This window comes from Pygocentrus nattereri, chromosome 3 (assembly GCF_015220715.1).
Source record: "Pygocentrus nattereri isolate fPygNat1 chromosome 3, fPygNat1.pri, whole genome shotgun sequence".
Lineage (NCBI taxonomy): Eukaryota > Metazoa > Chordata > Actinopteri > Characiformes > Serrasalmidae > Pygocentrus > Pygocentrus nattereri.
The window spans coordinates 1179671-1197170 of record NC_051213.1 but is presented as its reverse complement, the minus strand read 5'-3'; the positions used below and the strand labels follow the sequence as shown (position 1 = coordinate 1197170).

Here is a 17500-nt window from a genome sequence, read left to right as displayed (position 1 = left end):
GACGCTCACAGATATCAGATGCTAGCAGATATCAGACGCTCACAGATATCAGACGTTAGCAGATATCAGACGCTCGCAGATATCAGACGCTCAGATATCAGACGTTAGCAGATATCAGACGCTCACAGATATCAGATGCTCGCAGATTTCAGACACTTGCAGATATCAGATGCTCACAGATATCAGACATTAGCAGATATCAGACGCTCGCAGATATCAGACACTCAGATATCAGACGCTTGCAGATATCAGACATTAGCAGATATCATACGCTCGCAGATATCAGATATTAGCAGATATCAGACACGCTCAGATATCAGACATTAGCAGATATCAGACACTTGCAGATATCAGACATTAGCAGATATCAGACGCTCGCAGATATCAGACGCTCGCAGATATCAGACATTAGCAGATATCAGACGCTCGCAGATATCAGACATTAGCCGATATCAGACGCTTGCAGATATCAGACATTAGCAGATATCAAACGCTCGCAGATATCAGGCACTCTCAGATATCAGACGTTAGCAGATATCAGACATTAGCAGATATCAGACGCTCGCAGATATCAGACGCTCACAGATATCAGATGCTAGCAGATATCAGACGCTCACAGATATCAGACGTTAGCAGATATCAGACGCTCGCAGATATCAGACGCTCAGATATCAGACGTTAGCAGATATCAGACGCTCACAGATATCAGATGCTCGCAGATTTCAGACACTTGCAGATATCAGATGCTCACAGATATCAGACATTAGCAGATATCAGACGCTCGCAGATATCAGACACTCAGATATCAGACGCTTGCAGATATCAGACATTAGCAAATATCATACGCTCGCAGATATCAGATATTAGCAGATATCAGACACTTGCAGATATCAGACATTAGCAGATATCAGACGCTCGCAGATATCAGACGCTCGCAGATATCAGATATTAGCAGATATCAGACACGCTCAGATATCAGACATTAGCAGATATCAGACACTTGCAGATATCAGACATTAGCAGATATCAGACGCTCGCAGATATCAGACGCTCGCAGATATCAGATGCTAGCAGATATTAGACGCTCACAGTTATCAGACGCTCGCAGATATCAGACACTCGCAGATATCAGATGCTCACAGATATCAGACGTTAGCAGATATCAGACGCTCACAGATATCAGATGCTCGCAGATTTCAGACACTTGCAGATATCAGACGTTCACGGATATCAGACGCTCACAGATATGAGACATTAGCAGATATCAGACGTTCACAGATATGAGACATTAGCAGATATCAGATATTAGCAGATATCAGACGTTCACAGATATGAGACATTAGCAGATATCAGATATTAGCAGATATCAGACGCTCACAGATATGAGACATTAGCAGATATCAGACGTTCACAGATATGAGACATTAGCAGATATCAGATATTAGCAGATATCAGACGTTCACAGATATCAGACATTAGCAGATATCAGATGCTCACAGATATCAGACATTAGCAGATATCAGATGTTCACAGATATCAGACGTTCGCAGGGTTTTTGGAGGTCTGGATGTATTCGGAGGTCTCACTCTATTGATCCCATATAAATTAACTACAGATGTTCAAATTATTAATTATTACTCAGTAGAGTATTGTAACAGTATTGTAAACAGTGGTGGGGTTGGGGTTAGGATTCAGACCAGGTTTAAGGCTAGGTTTGAGTTTAGGTTTTGGGTTGAGGTTGAGGTTAGGGTCAGGATTAGAGCAGGTTTATGATGGTCAGTTTAGTCTTGACGTACCCAGCCGACACCCCTGTGCAGTAGTTAATAAATAAAGCCAAACAACGTTGTGAAATATAGCATGACCGCTGTTAGCTGATGGCTTTCATTAAGCTGGCTCATTTTAGCCCCGACCTGGTCAGTGTACGCATGTATACACCATCACTATGGCAACCGAGGTGGATGTGCGAGCAAACGTGACCACATTGTGACTCTACAAGTCAGATCTGGGCACTCGTACCTTCAGCAGAGCAGGTAAAAACAGACAGATTACAGACAGACGCCAGTCAGAGCGGTGATAACACTTCACCTCCCCTTGTTTAAATCTTTAAGATGGTTCATTTCACCAGATTAATACAAAAGCAAAGAAAATAGAAGGTGTTTTATTGGCCTGCTGAAGTGTCTAACCAGCAAACGTTCACAGCTGTTTAAATCACAGCTTGTTCCAGTGTTTATTCTAACTGCACGACTGTTTAAGGTCTGTGGGCATAAATAGTGCAAATATAATCTGTGCCTTACGTCACTTTAGTGTTCGTTTCAGGACCTTCTTATATTTATATAATTTTTTATTATTCCATTTTTCTACATTTAGTGTTTATTGCTACGATTAGTGTTTAGTGTTGTTTTTAGCGTCTATTTAAATTCACACTTTTCCTGTTTACCTGTCTACGCATGTTTGCATCAGTTTTACAGTGACTCAGCAGAGAGTTCTGACATAGAGCTGCTGCTTTCAATTCCTAACAACTACCCAGAACACTGCTTAGACTGCGACTCATACTCACAGTCAGTGACATATCTAGGACTTTCAGAAAGACCGGAATGACTTTTTTCCTTTTATCCATTGTAAAGCAAAGAAAATCTAATTATGCTGGTACTGAATCTAATGAGTAAGGCCTTCTGTTCAGCTCCTGAAGTCCTAACCAATGAGAGAGCATATTGGCTGTGTCTACCTAAACATCACAGAGAGAACAATCCTGATTGGACAGTTCTTTATAAGAATTTATTCTTTTTGAGTCCAACCAAAACTTAACTATGAAATAAGAGTATTACTGCAAAACCTAGAGTTAAATATATATATATATATATATATATATATATATATATATATATATATATATATATATATATATATTAGTTCTGGGAAATAAAATAATTATTAATAATTATTTTATTTCCCAGAACTCCTTTGGCCTTCTCTGAAGTTTGAGAAGGCTTTGAGAGTTCCCCTCAGCAATTTCCATTATACAATAAACCATAACTTCCTGTAAAAGTTTAGTTTGTGATAAATCCACTCTCTGCTAAAGTTTTCTGTTTATTTATCTTACAGCTGCTTTACAGAGACAAATGTAGATAAAACAAGATCATTTATAGTAAAAATACTTCTGAAAAGCTGGACGTCCTCAAATTCCCGTTTCTGAGTAATGTGTTCGTTCCTGAGAGACTGAAGTCTTTTATATATTGTTTATATATAGAAATATTTTGTTTGATGTTTTATGAGGTTCTTGCCGTTTGTCAGCGCTTTATCAGATCATTCCTGGTGTGATATCAGAGACGTTACTGGACACTCAGACTGTGCGGTCACTCTGATCCGCGGGAGGCCGGTCATGACCGGTCCTGACTGCATGCTTTAGCTTAATTAGCCTAACACTACCGGGAAATACAACTAGCACCCTGCCAGACAAAGTAAGATTACCCCAGAACAGCTAAACATCCCAGCATCTCACTGCTCTGTGAGCAGTGTCCATCATGTTGGCAGATCCTTTTTCTTCAGGCACATTTCATACAAGTAAAATGATCTGACAATATGCTAAGAACATTAAACAAGTGAAAATATTCAGAAACACATTCAATAATTTTATAATAAGCTTACAAAACTCTTAAAATGAGAAATATTAGATATACTGAGTACATTTAAGATGATTTGATTTGCCAGGATGCCATTGTTTGCGGAGTAGTACTTTACTGGATTTAATAAATAAGCTGACATTTAGACACAATTTCAGAGGTTAAGCTCTTAAAATGTAAACAGGCTGGCCAGGAAATGATGAGCAGCTCTCTAATGCGATTTCAACGTCAAGTCAACATGAACATGACATGCAGACAAAAATATGAAGAAACCAGCACAACAACACAATAAAAACAGAAGAAACTGAAGTCGGACATAAATAATGGCACAATAATGCGCCGTCACTTCATCCCCCACCATAAAAAGCTCATAAAGCTTTATATAATTTACGATAATTTGACAGCGGTTTTTACGCTGTGAGGAACATGATGAACTCCAAGGCTGGAGGAGGAAAAGATTCCAGCGTTAAGGTCAGTCGGCCTGCTGGGGGGGTCAGGTTTCTCTCTCTCCCTGTGTCCGATGTGGTGTCGGGTTGAGGGATTAGGGTGCATGAGGATCGTTTTGCCGCTGAATCTGACAGAATGTGACTATATTTATACCCTCCAGCCTTTCAACCGGAATACCCAGAGAAATGATGTCACCGTCGGATTCCTCAGAGCTCCTTTTTGTGAGAATCATTAATTCACTTCTCCAGGCTCCGCCCACAGTTGTGCTCTTTTGTAGCGACTGTTGAAGTTGGGCTCTGGTAAAAATCCCATTCAGCCTAACGAGGTTTTCACTGGATAAACGTCTGATACACTAAACCAAGACTTCTCCAGCTCCAACTGGTTTAGCATTGCTGGTTTTCTATATTAACCATCACAGCCTACACTGCCAGCTACTGTGGGATGAAAGGGATTGTCCCAGATACATGGGCGTAACTTTGGGATGTACAACCCCAAGTCCAGTGAAGTTGGGACGTTGTGTAAAACATAAATAAAATCAGAATACGATGATCTGCAAATCCTTTTCAACCCATATTCAGCTGAATCCACTACAAAGACGAGATATTTAAAGTTCAAACAGATAAACTTTATTGTTTTTTGCAAATATTCACTCATTTTTAATTTGATGCCTGCAACACCTTCCAGAGAAGTTGGGACAGGGGCAATAAAAGTTGAGGAATGCTCAAAAAACACCTGTTTGGAACATTCCACAGGTGAACAGGTTAACTGGAAACAGGTGAGGGTCATGATTGGGTATAAAGGGAGCCTCCCTGAAAGGCTCAGTCGTTCACAAGCGAGGACGGGCGAGGTTCACCACTTAGTGAACAACTGCGTGAGCAAATAGTCCAACAGTTTAAGATCAACGTTTTTCAACGTGCAACTGCAGGAATTTAGGGATTCATCATCTACAGTCCATAATATCATCAAAAGATTCAGAGAATCTGGAGAAATCTCTGCAGGTAAGCAGCAAGACAGAAAACCAGCACTGAATGCCCGTGACCTTCGACCCCTCAGGCGGCACTGCATTAAAAACCCACATCATTCTGTAACGGATATTCCCACATGGGCTCAGGAACACTTCGGAAAACCACTGTCAGTGAACTCAGTTCGTCGCTCCATCTACAAGTGCAGGTTAAAACTCTGCCATGCAAAGCGAAGCCACATATCAACACCACCCAGAAACGCCGCCGCCTTCTCTGGGCCGAGCTCATCTGAGATGGACTGACGCAGAGTGGAAAAGTGTCCTGTGGTCTGACGCGTCCACATTTCACACTGTTTCTGGAAATCATGGAAGTCGTGTCCTCCGGGCCAAAGAGGAAAAGGACTGTCCGGATTGTTTTCAGCTCAAAGTTCAAAAGCCAGCATCTCTGATGGTGTGTGGGGGGGGGGGGGTGTTAGTGCCCATGGCAGGGGTAACCTGCACATCTGTGAAGGCCCCATTAATGCTGAAAGGTCCATACAGGTTTTGGAACAACATCTGCTGCCATCCAAGCAGCGTCTTTTTCAGGGACGTCCTGCTTATTTCAGCGAGACGATGCCGAGCCACATTCTGCACGTGTTACAACAGCTTGGCTTCGTAGTAAAAGAGTGCGGGTACTAGACTGACCTGCCTGCAGTCCAGACCGTCTCCCATTGAAAATGTGTGGCACATTATGAAGCTCAAAATACGACAGCGGAGACCCCCGGACTGCTGAGCAGCTGAAGCTGGACATCAAGCAGGAATGGGAAAGAATTCCACCTACAAAGCTTCAACAATCAGTGTCCTCAGTTCCCAAACGCTTATTGAGTGTTAAAGGAAAGGTGATGTAACACAGTGGGAAACACGCCCCTGTCCCAACTTCTCTGGAACGTGTTGCAGGCATCAAATTCAAAATGAGTGAATATTTGCAAAAAACAATAAAGTTTATCTGTTTGAACATTAAATATCTCGTCTTTGTAGTGGATTCAGTTGAATACAGGCTGAAAAGGATTTGCAAATCATCGTCTTCTGTTTTTATTTATGTTTTACACAACGTCCCAACTTCACTGGAATTGGGGTTGTACATTAAAGGGGCTGAACAGGAGCTTTATAGTTGATTGGGGCACCAAAAAGTAATAAAATGGAAAATAATACTGTAACTAAACAAGCAAAGTGATTGTGCAGTTTAAATACTTCCCAGGTGGTTTCTAGATTGTTGCTGACCGGTTGCTATGGTACACCAGGTGGTTGCTATGGTATCCGCTGTGGTTGCTAGGGTGATGCTAGGTCGTTTCTATAATACCCCAGCTGCTTGTCAGGGCTGTGGTGTTCTGTGGGGTTGCTATGCTAACTTAGATGGTTGCTTTGGTGTAGGTAGATGGTTGCAATGGTGTTCCGGGTGATTGTTAGGGTGCTGCTAGCTGGCATTGTTGAGGTATAGGAGGTCATACAGCCACACGAAAGAAAAGGCAACAGCTTTTAAAAAGCTTTTAGAGATGTACAAAAACATAACTGTCTAATATCAACACAGGAAATCCAACCTGAAAATGCAGTGGTTGTAATGGTTGGTACAATATAATGAAAAAAAAAATCTTCTCCAGTCATAAAGACGGAAGCAGTGGTCAGAAGTCTAACCATGGTCAGTTATTTCCACGAGGTTTGATAGTGACAAGGCTCACGCACAGAACCCTGAAGTGCTGACGGTTAGAGGCCACAGCTGTTTAGTCCTGCACATGCTCACACTGCAAAGAGGTGTAGCTAAACTGCTGCTGTAGCTAAACTGAGGCCCAATCCCATTTCTTATTTTTACCCCTACCCCCTTGTTTTCCAGTGTAACTCTCCCGCTTGAAACTGAGTTAGAAGGGGTAGTGGTTGAAATCTCCCCCCTATAAAATGAGACGACCCATCAAGAACTGGATATGTCATCAGGTGTCGTCAGCGACTTTTACGTAAACAGACGAGACGAGGTTTACTGGCCATTTCCAATACGCCGCCTCCAGCTGTGGTGATCCCACTTGTGTGTTACATGACAGGACAGGTGAATCGTATTTAAAACAGCCTGGAAAAATAATCAGGACGTGTTTTCCTGCTTTGTCTCCAGACTACAGCAAAAAGTATATATTATCGCCACCAAGAATTCTTCAGTGATATGAAGCTGAACTTAACTTTTTAATCGCCGGCTTCATGATCAAATTTACCGTTCCACCTTAAATGGTGCAGCAACCTCGGGTACCAGAACATAACTGCTGCACCATTTAAGGTGAAACGGGAAATTTCGCCAGGCAGCAACTGAGACATCAGCGCATTTCTGGCGATTTTTATGCGTGTTATGAAGGAAATGACCATAAAACATTTCAATGGTTCTCTTACAATACAACGGCTTTGTACCAGAGAAAATACAGTTATGTGTGTCTTTGGCCGCTTGTGCGGTCATCTTGCCGATGATTCGCAATGCTCTTTTCTCATAACACTCCGCTTATAGTGCCTCTGAAAAATCTCCGTTTGAACACTTCACCCCACCCCTCCATCTCAACAACAATCGGGACACAATACCCCTCCATCACAACAACAATCGGGACACCCTACCCCTCCATCTCAACAACAACCGGGACAACCCCACCCCTCCATCTCGACAACAATCAGGACAACCCCACCCCTCCATCTCAACAACAATCGGGACACCCTACCCCTCCATCTCAACAACAATTAGGACAACCCTACCCCTCCATCTCAACAACAATCGGGACAACCCCACCCCTCCATCTCAACAACAATCAGGACAACCCTACCCCTCCATCTCAACAACAATCGGGACACAATACCCCTCCATCTCAACAACAATCGGGACAACCCTACCCCTCCATCTCAACAACAATCGGGACAACCACACCCCTCCATCTCGACAACAATCGGGACAACCCCAAAGTACATTAATGGGAAAAGAGTACAGTGTGGATGTTTGCTGGTTTGTCCGTTAATTAAAGGTGCACTACTTTGTCCTGCTTAACCTCATTTCTCTGAAATTAAACGTTGAAACTGCTCTCAGTAAAGCTGATTTGACCTGAGTACATCTTTGACAAGCGTACAATTTACATCTCTGAGATTTCTGAGTTGTTTAGATTGTCACTGAAGTATCTGTGATGGGCAAACTATTGAAACATCACATGGCATAGTATTCACAGTTGTACTATTTAAAAGAAGATTATACACGTATGTACCCGTCAGCTGGCAATGCTTTTCTACAATATTGGTTATGTACGAACATGGCACAGCGCCATAAACGAAGCCTGTCGCATCTCCGTATCGCTGTTACCCGTCTCATAAAACATTTGTTTTTTGGTATTAGATGCATTGCAGCTTGTTAAAAATGAAGATGAATGACAGGACAGGCAAAGTGTTATATTGTGATCTATTTTACTCCCGTTCACTCATTCAGAGTCTCTGGTCTCTGTCCTCACACCCTGTTATGCCTTTTAGGCTGAGGATTTCTGTCTCCCTCTGGGGGGGTGGGGGTCTCTGGTTAAGCCCCCAGACTGTGGATATAGTTGTGCAAGCACTCGGCAACTGATGTCATTCTGTTGACAACAGTGTGATCAACGATCTCACTTGCAGATATATCTGTTCTGTCCTCACCGTCTCCACTTCCATGGAGGGAGGACCCGAGACACAAGACACGCAAAGAAAAGGAAACGTCTCCTTTCTCACGGCTGCAAGACTGTCAAGCACAAATGAGACTGTCTTTTCATGACGGCGGGGAGGCGTACACCAGTGTTGGAAGTTTGGAATCGTGTCATATTCAGAATTGATGTTATTTCATTAAATAATAACGGTTACAGTGTAGACTGAATCACTGTAGACACCAGAGTGGAAATGTAATGGGACAGAGCGAGTCAGACCTGTATGGACTGTAAAAACTGAAGAGGCTTTCCTAGTTTGAGGGAGTTCCAAAGTCAACAGGCCAAGGTCTAATCTGAATAATAATAAAGGGGATAATCAGAAGTCAGGCAAGGCTGATCTCGGATAGATTGTGTGAGTCACGTGGTCATCCATGGAATTCTGGGAGTCCCTGCTGGAGGGATGTGTGGCAGGAAATTAGTTTTATTCAATAATTCAGGTCTGTTGGGAAAACCCAAATGTTATTACATTACAGATCATGTACTGCAACTAGAAAAGTGCCTTTCCTGATGAAAATGCAGACCAGGCAGCTCAACAGGTCCCAAGCTGTTGTTAGGATATTGCCAAACGATTTCTGTGGTATTAGGTGTAGCACAATGGTCCACACTGCAGAGATCAGGAGTCAACCGAAGGTTTATCAATCCAAACTCAAAATCTGACACAGGAAAGGTCGAAATCAGGTAAGCAGGCAGGTGGTCAAGGCAAACAATCCAAACACCATTGTGAGATCTGCCAGTCAGCATCTCTTCTTCCTGCGCAGGCTCAGGAAGTTTGGTCTGCCTCCTCAGATCCTCACCAACTTCTCCAGGTGCTCCACAGAGAGCTTCCTCACAGGCTTCCTGACCGCAAGGCCCTTAGAGGAGCGGTGAGGACAGCAGAAGCCATCATAGGCAACAAGCTACCAGCCTTACAGGACGTCTACCCGTCCCTCTGCCTCAGGAAGATCAGAGAGATCCGGTCAGACAGAGTCACTCAGCACTCGGCCTGTTCACCATCCTGCCATCAGGCCGGAGATTCCGCAGCATCCAGGCTGGAACAACCCGGCTAATGAACAGGTTCTACCCACAGGCTCTCAGGCTTCTGAACCAGCTGTGAAGCCGTGGGTCCGTCATCAGCAACCAGTTCACCTCCGTCACTCTGTCAGTGTTATTATCACATCAGCTCTGCTGTGGACAGTAACACCTTAACACTAAGCCCCTTTAAAGAGCAATAACACTGAGTCACTTACGTCACTTTAACATGTATTCTTCTTTATATTTTGTTTATATTTAATATATTTAAATTTGTTTATTTTACTTTTACTTATTTATTGTCTGTAGAGTGACTATCTGAGCCTCACCACAAGCATTTCAGTGCATGAAGGTCCTGACATGCTGTGCAAACGACGAGAGAACTGAATGAAACATGCACAAAATAGCAGAATACAGGAAACAGGGAGTAAATATGTCTAGTATTCTGGCGAGAGTGACCCCTGTGGGTGAGGAGGGGAACCATCTCGCTCACTGTTGGTGTTCCCACTGGCCTCTAAGGTGTTACTATAATACCCCAGGTGGTTGCTACGCCATTGCTGTATGTGGTTGCTACATTAGGAAAACGAGTTTCCAGAGTGGTGCTAGACGGTTGCTATAGTAAGTAATTGGTTTCTAGGGTGTTGTTAGGTGGCAGCTACAGTATCACTTTCTTGAGAGCAAGCATATCCTGGTACGCTGGCTGTTTGCTCCTGGTGGTCCACCCTCGGACCACCCGGATTACTGTCCTGCACGCAAGCTAGTTTTTCAGTCTCCCCAAATAAATTTTAAGTGCACAGACTTTTATTTTGGAAAATAAAAGAGACAGATGTTGCAAACAACCAAGAGAGGAAAAATCATGACTAGGCCTGGTATAAAATGATTTAGAGGATGTTGTTCTGTATTAAAATTGTTTACTAATCTAATTTAATAAAAGTTTAATTAAAGGAAAATGGATGGAGAGTTCAGTAAATTGGACAGTAAGTGAAAATGAGTGATGATAAGTGGAATTTTGTCTCATACTCTGCTTAAACACCGGTGGGCTGCCTGGACAATGCTGAGCAAAACTCCAGTGGACTGCCAGCTTCGCCATCAGTGGGCCGGCAGTGGTCCACCGTCCTCGTGCTATCAGGGTTGCTAATGTGCCTGCAATTTTTTTTTGCTGCTGTTTTGGCGTTTTTTAATGGCTAGTTTAAGCAAAATATGAATTAAAAATGAAATAAAAACATGGGCGTTCTCTGACCCATGGCTTTGTTTAGATTTTTTAAAGTGGTGCTTTGAGTGGTCATCACAGGGCACGGGGTATTCTGTATGTTACAGTATGAGGAGGACTGAGTTTCCCCCACATTTCAGTAGCTGAGAGGCCTGAAGCAGCTGACCTCCTGACCCCAGCGCAGCCTTACCACCCTGCTTAACCTTTTGACCCATTAACCTTTACTGACCCTTCCTATTTTCTGCTTTTCAGGGTAAGTGCATGCATTCACAATACTAACAGGCGATTGACCTTCAGTAACTCCATTAAACGTGCAGCTGTATGAAGACATTTAACAGATTCCATCTTCTGTTGATTTTCTTACTGTAAATAAGTTCCACATCCTCTACAGACGGCGCAATTCTGCACACTTTACCACACAATTACTTTTATTTACTGAATTTCACACATTGGGGGAAAGAGAAAAACATGTGTTGTAACTTTTGCAAAGGCCATGTTTTGTTTTAATTTTTTTTATATGTTAAATTTAATAAATAATCAGTAAGTGCGTATTAAACTGTACAGCAGTGAGTCTCTGTAGAGGATGTTTAACTTATTTACACTCAGAAAATCAACAAACCTTTGCATTCTGTAAATAATCTTTTATGAAAATGGTTAAATACATATCTGTACATGATCTGTTATGAATATGTTTATATGCATATTTACACAAAGTGTTATTAATACTATTAATCAAATACCTGTACACCCTCATTAATTCTTGTTTTTATCAATCTACAGAGCAAGCCCCGCCCCCTGAGGCAGATGGTGAGCATACTGCATGAATAGTTAAGTTAATCACCTGTAATTGGTGTTTGTTGGTGTCAGTTGTTGATTTTCTTGGTTGGTTGTTGGTGTCAGTTGTTGATTTTCTTGGTTGATTGTTGGTGTCAGTTGTTGATTTTCTTGGTTGTTTGATTTTCTTGGTTGGTTGTTGGTGTCAGTTGTTGATTTTCTTGGTTGGTTGTTGGTGTCAGTTGTTGATTTTCTTGGTTGATTGTTGGTGTCAGTTGTTGATTTTCTTGGTTGTTTGATTTTCTTGGTTGGTTGTTGGTGTCAGTTGTTGATTTTCTTGGTTGATTGTTGGTGTCAGTTGTTGATTTTCTTGGTTGTTTGATATTCTTGGTTGGTTGTTGGTGTCAGTTGTTGATTTTCTTGGTTGGTTGTTGGTGTCAGTTGTTGATTTTCTTGGTTGTTTGATTTTCTTGGTTGGTTGTTGGTGTCAGTTGTTGATTTTCTTGGTTGTCAGTTGGGGTGTGTTAATATCAGTTGTTTGATGTCAGTTGGTAGTGCTTGTTGGTGTTGGTTTGCATTTATCGGTGTTACAATTGTGTCAGATGGTGTTTTTTGGTGTCAGTTGGTGTTAGTTGGTTTCAGTTTATGTCAGTTGGTGTTTGTTGGTGTCAGTTGTTTGTGTTGGTCAGTTTATGTCTGTTGGTGTTTCTTGATGTTAGTTTACGTCGGTTGGTGTATGTCAGTGTGAGTTGGTGTCAGTGTATGTCTGTTGGTGTATGTTAGTGTGAGTTGGTGTCAGTGTATGTCTGTTGGTGTATGTCAGTGTGAGTTGGTGCCAGTGTATGTCTGTTGGTGTATGTTAGTGTGAGTTGGTGTCAGTGTATGTCTGTTGGTGTATGTTAGTGTGAGTTGGTGTCAGTGTATGTCGGTTGGTGTATGTTAGTGTGAGTTGGTGTCAGTGTATGTCGGTTGGTGTTAGTGTGAGTTGGTGTCAGTGTATGTCTGTTGGTGTTAGTGTGAGTTGGTGTCAGTGTATGTCGGTTGGTGTATGTCAGTGTGAGTTGGTGTCAGTGTATGTCGGTTGGTGTATGTTAGTGTGAGTTGGTGTCAGTGTATGTCAGTTGGTGTTAGTGTGAGTTGGTGTCAGTGTATGTCTGTTGGTGTTAGTGTGAGTTGGTGTCAGTGTATGTCGGTTGGTGTATGTCAGTGTGAGTTGGTGTCAGTGTATGTCTGTTGGTGTATGTTAGTGTGAGTTGGTGTCAGTGTATGTCGGTTGGTGTATGTTAGTGTGAGTTGGTGTCAGTGTATGTCTGTTGGTGTATGTTAGTGTGAGTTGGTGTCAGTGTATGTCTGTTGGTGTTAATGTGAGTTGGTGTCAGTGTATGTCTGTTGGTGTTAATGTGAGTTGGTTTCAGTGTATGTCTGTTGGTGTATGTCAGTGTGAGTTGGTGTCAGTGTATGTCTGTTGGTGTATGTTAGTGTGAGTTGGTGTCAGTGTATGTCTGTTGGTGTATGTTAGTGTGAGTTGGTGTCAGTGTATGTCGGTTGGTGTATGTTAGTGTGAGTTGGTGTCAGTGTATGTCGGTTGGTGTTAGTGTGAGTTGGTGTCAGTGTATGTCTGTTGGTGTTAGTGTGAGTTGGTGTCAGTGTATGTCGGTTGGTGTATGTCAGTGTGAGTTGGTGTCAGTGTATGTCGGTTGGTGTATGTTAGTGTGAGTTGGTGTCAGTGTATGTCAGTTGGTGTTAGTGTGAGTTGGTGTCAGTGTATGTCTGTTGGTGTTAGTGTGAGTTGGTGTCAGTGTATGTCGGTTGGTGTATGTCAGTGTGAGTTGGTGTCAGTGTATGTCTGTTGGTGTATGTTAGTGTGAGTTGGTGTCAGTGTATGTCGGTTGGTGTATGTCAGTGTGAGTTGGTGTCAGTGTATGTCTGTTGGTGTATGTTAGTGTGAGTTGGTGTCAGTGTATGTCGGTTGGTGTATGTTAGTGTGAGTTGGTGTCGGTTGGTGTATGTTAGTGTGAGTTGGTGTCAGTGTATGTCGGTTGGTGTATGTCAGTGTGAGTTGGTGTCAGTGTATGTCGGTTGGTGTATGTCAGTGTGAGTTGGTGTCAGTGTATGTCGGTTGGTGTATGTCAGTGTGAGTTGGTGTCAGTGTATGTCGGTTGGTGTATGTCAGTGTGAGTTGGTGTCAGTGTATGTCTGTTGGTGTATGTTAGTGTGAGTTGGTGTCAGTGTATGTCTGTTGGTGTTAGTGTGAGTTGGTGTCAGTGTATGTCTGTTGGTGTTAGTGTGAGTTGGTGTCAGTGTATGTCGGTTGGTGTTAGTGTGAGTTGGTGTAGGTTGGTGTTAGTGTGAGTTGTTGTCGGTTGGTGTTTGTTGGCGAGGGTTGGTGTCGGTTAGTGTTTGTAGGCGTGGGTTGGTGGTGGTCAGTTGTTTAATTCATATATTTATTTATTATTTTCTCCAGCTATGGACTGTCCTTGTCTACATGTTGTGCTTTTGTCATTGTACTGACATTTCCACCTAAACCACAGGAGCATTAGAAAAGAAATGCAGTATTATTTTAAATATTCCGAACACTTAAACTCCCACGTTAAATAAAGGTCCAGGGTGTGAACTGTAGAAACGGAGGCTAGAAGGCTTCCTGAAGTGAAAACTGCTGTGCTGATGTTTATGTTGTAATAACGCTGTGTTTCCTGTCTGACTTTTCAATAGTAATTGATCAGATTTTTCTGCCCTTCCATGAGCTTTAGAAGTTCTAACTGTGAGTGACTGGAAAGCGTTCTGGACTCATTTTAATGAGCTCTTTCATGTCAATGTTCTCCTTTTATAAATGACTGTGAAATCACTTAAATAACAATAATTAATGAATGAAATTAATTACATTTTTCAAGCCCCAACAGAAGCAGAACAGGAGTCGGGTGAGAGACAGACGCTGCATGAGAGAGAGAGAGAGATTTAATATGGTTAAACGTTGGAATAGTTCACTGGAAAACTAAATATGCGTGTGTGTGTATTTACATATAGAAATGTATAAATATATATACATATATATTTATAATAAATATATATACATTATGTATATATTCCTCATTTCCTCCTCACCCCAAATGTAGATGATTTCTGATATGCGGTCATGTATGAACGTACAGTGAGATTTCCCAGTTTAAAGGCTGAAAGCCCTTCAGATGATGCGTCTTGAAGGTGGAAGTAAGGTTTAAAGGACTACTCGTCTTTTAAGTCTTTCAGGTCGGCAGCCTGTTTACATTATTCTAGATAAGTGACAGAAATGAGCTCAGTGCTATTTCAGTAACGCCAGCTGGCATCGCGGACTGTCCCTGTAATTACACAGCAGCGTTAACAGTGTTAAACCCAAACCCGGCAAACTTCCGACTCTGGAAGTCGCGGATCGGCTACATTTGGGGTGTCAACTACATTGTGAACTATTCCTGCACATGTGCTTCTGTTCTGGGTTTGTTTCCAGTCTCTTGTTTCCAGACTGAGCAAGAGAGATGCTTTGTTGTCGTACCTCTCTGGGTTTATTGGCTGAATGTGTTCAAGCTGCCTGAGAGAAGATGAGCTGCTGCTCTTCTGGTGGAAATCCAGCGCTGATTCTACCTGTTTCTGACGTACCTGTACCTGAATTTCTGATTTAAGCCACACCCACTTTCAACACCCCAGACTAATTTCTGATTTAAGCCACACCCACTTTCAGCACCTCAGACTCATTTCTGATTTAAGCCACACCCACTTTCAGCACCTCAGACTCATTTCTGATTTAAGCCACACCCACTTTCAACACCCTAGGCTCATTTCTGATTTAAGCCACACCCACTTCCAATTTGTAATTTAAATGAAGGGAATGGAAAATTATCACTCAGAAATCGCTACAGAGGTAAAAGTGTTGGTACTAGTCTCAATATTGATATACTTTCATGACTCTTGAGTGACAGCCAGCTCTGATGAGCCAATCACAGTGCTGATCAGGAGCTACTGACGGGGCTCTGACCAGTCAGACGTAAGAGCAGCGTCTCACTCCGCTCTCAGACAGCTTCTCCACACCTCCTCAATGCGTGTGTGTGACATTTTCACGTGGCTTGTGTTGCACTGAGTGTGTCAACCATCACATCACGTCCTGCTGGGATGTTCTTCAGATCATCAGTGATCTTCAGTGATTCCAGTCTCACCCCAGTCCAGCATCTCCGTCATTTTTCCTGATTTTACCTGCTATAAAACAAGCTTTAGAAACACACACACACACACACACACACACACACACACACACACACACACACACACACACACACACACACACACACACACATTTTCTAAGCCACTTATCCTTCTGGGTCACGGGGGGAAGCTGGAGCCTGTCCCAGCACTCATTGAACAGAAGGCGAGCTTGTAGAAATAAAAAAATAAATATTAGTAAATATTATGAAGAAATAATCCCAGGTTATGTTAATCAAGTTTAATAAAAGTAAATGTCAAAATAATCCCAGGTGTTATTAATCCTGTGCTTTATAATTTACCCCAGAAATAATCCCAGGTTATATTAATCCTCTGTTATAAAACTAACTGTTGAAATAATCCCAGGTTATGTTAATCCAGTGTTATAAAACTAACTGTTGAAATAATCCCAGGTTATATTAATCATGTGTTATAAAACTAACTGTCAAAATAATCCCAGGTTATATTAATCATGTGTTATAAAACTAACTGTTGAAATAATCCCAGGTTATGTTAATCATGTGTTATAAAACTAACTGTTGAAATAATCCCAGGTTATATTAATCATGTGTTATAAAACTAACTGTAGAAATAATCCCAGGTTATATTAATCATGTGTTATAAAACTAACTGTTGAAATAATCCCAGGTTATATTAATCATGTGTTATAAAACTAACTGTTGAAATAATCCCAGGTTATATTAATCATGTGTTATAAAACTAACTGTTGAAATAATCCCATGTTATATTAATCATGTGATATAAAACTAACTGTTGAAATAATCCCAGGTTATATTAATCATGTGTTATAAAACTAACTGTTGAAATAATCCTTTGTTATAAAACTAACTGTTGAAATAATCCCAGGTTATATTAATCATGTGTTATAAAACTAACTGTTGAAATAATCCCAGGTTATGTTAATCCTATGTTATAAAACTAACTGTTGAAATAATCCCATGTTATTTTAATCCTCTGTTATAAAACTAACTGTAGAAATAATCCCAGGTTATGTTAATCCTCTGTTATAAAACTGTTGAAATAATCCCAGGTTATGTTAATCCTCTGTTATAAAACTAACTGTTGAAATAATCCCATGTTATTTTAATCCTCTGTTATAAAACTAACTGTTGAAATAATCCCAGGTTATGTTAATCCTCAGTTATAAAACTAACTGTTGAAATAATCCCAGGTTATGTTAATCCTCTGTTATAAAACTAACTGTAGAAATAATCCCATGTTATTTTAATCCTCTGTTATAAAGCTAACTGTAGAAATAATCCCAGGTTATGTTACTCCTCTGTTATAAAACTAACTGTAGAAATAATCCCAGGTTATGTTAATCCTCTGTTATAAAACTAACTGTAGAAATAATCCCAGGTTATGTTACTCCTCTGTTATAAAACTAACTGTAGAAATAATCCCAGGTTATTTTAATCCTCTGTTATAAAACTAACTGTTGAAATAATCCCATGTTATTTTAATCCATCCATCCATCCATTTTCTAAGCCGCTTCTCCGTCAGGGTCGTGGGGGGTGCT

At 41.4% G+C, this 17500-nt stretch overlaps 1 protein-coding gene across 2 annotated transcripts in view; it reads left to right on the top strand.

The window, feature by feature from the left end:
• The window catches only part of mybpc2b (myosin binding protein Cb), a 69885-nt gene that overhangs the window by 15382 nt on the left and 37003 nt on the right, over positions 1–17500 (top strand). Inside the window, exons 2-3 of one of the 2 annotated variants that reach the window (XM_037536986.1) lie at positions 11740–11766; positions 14625–14651. In XM_037536986.1, the coding sequence (XP_037392883.1) occupies positions 11740–11766; positions 14625–14651 (54 nt within the window). The remainder of the gene's footprint in view (positions 1–11739; positions 11767–14624; positions 14652–17500) is intronic. The other variant, XM_037536987.1, reaches the window with a different exon arrangement.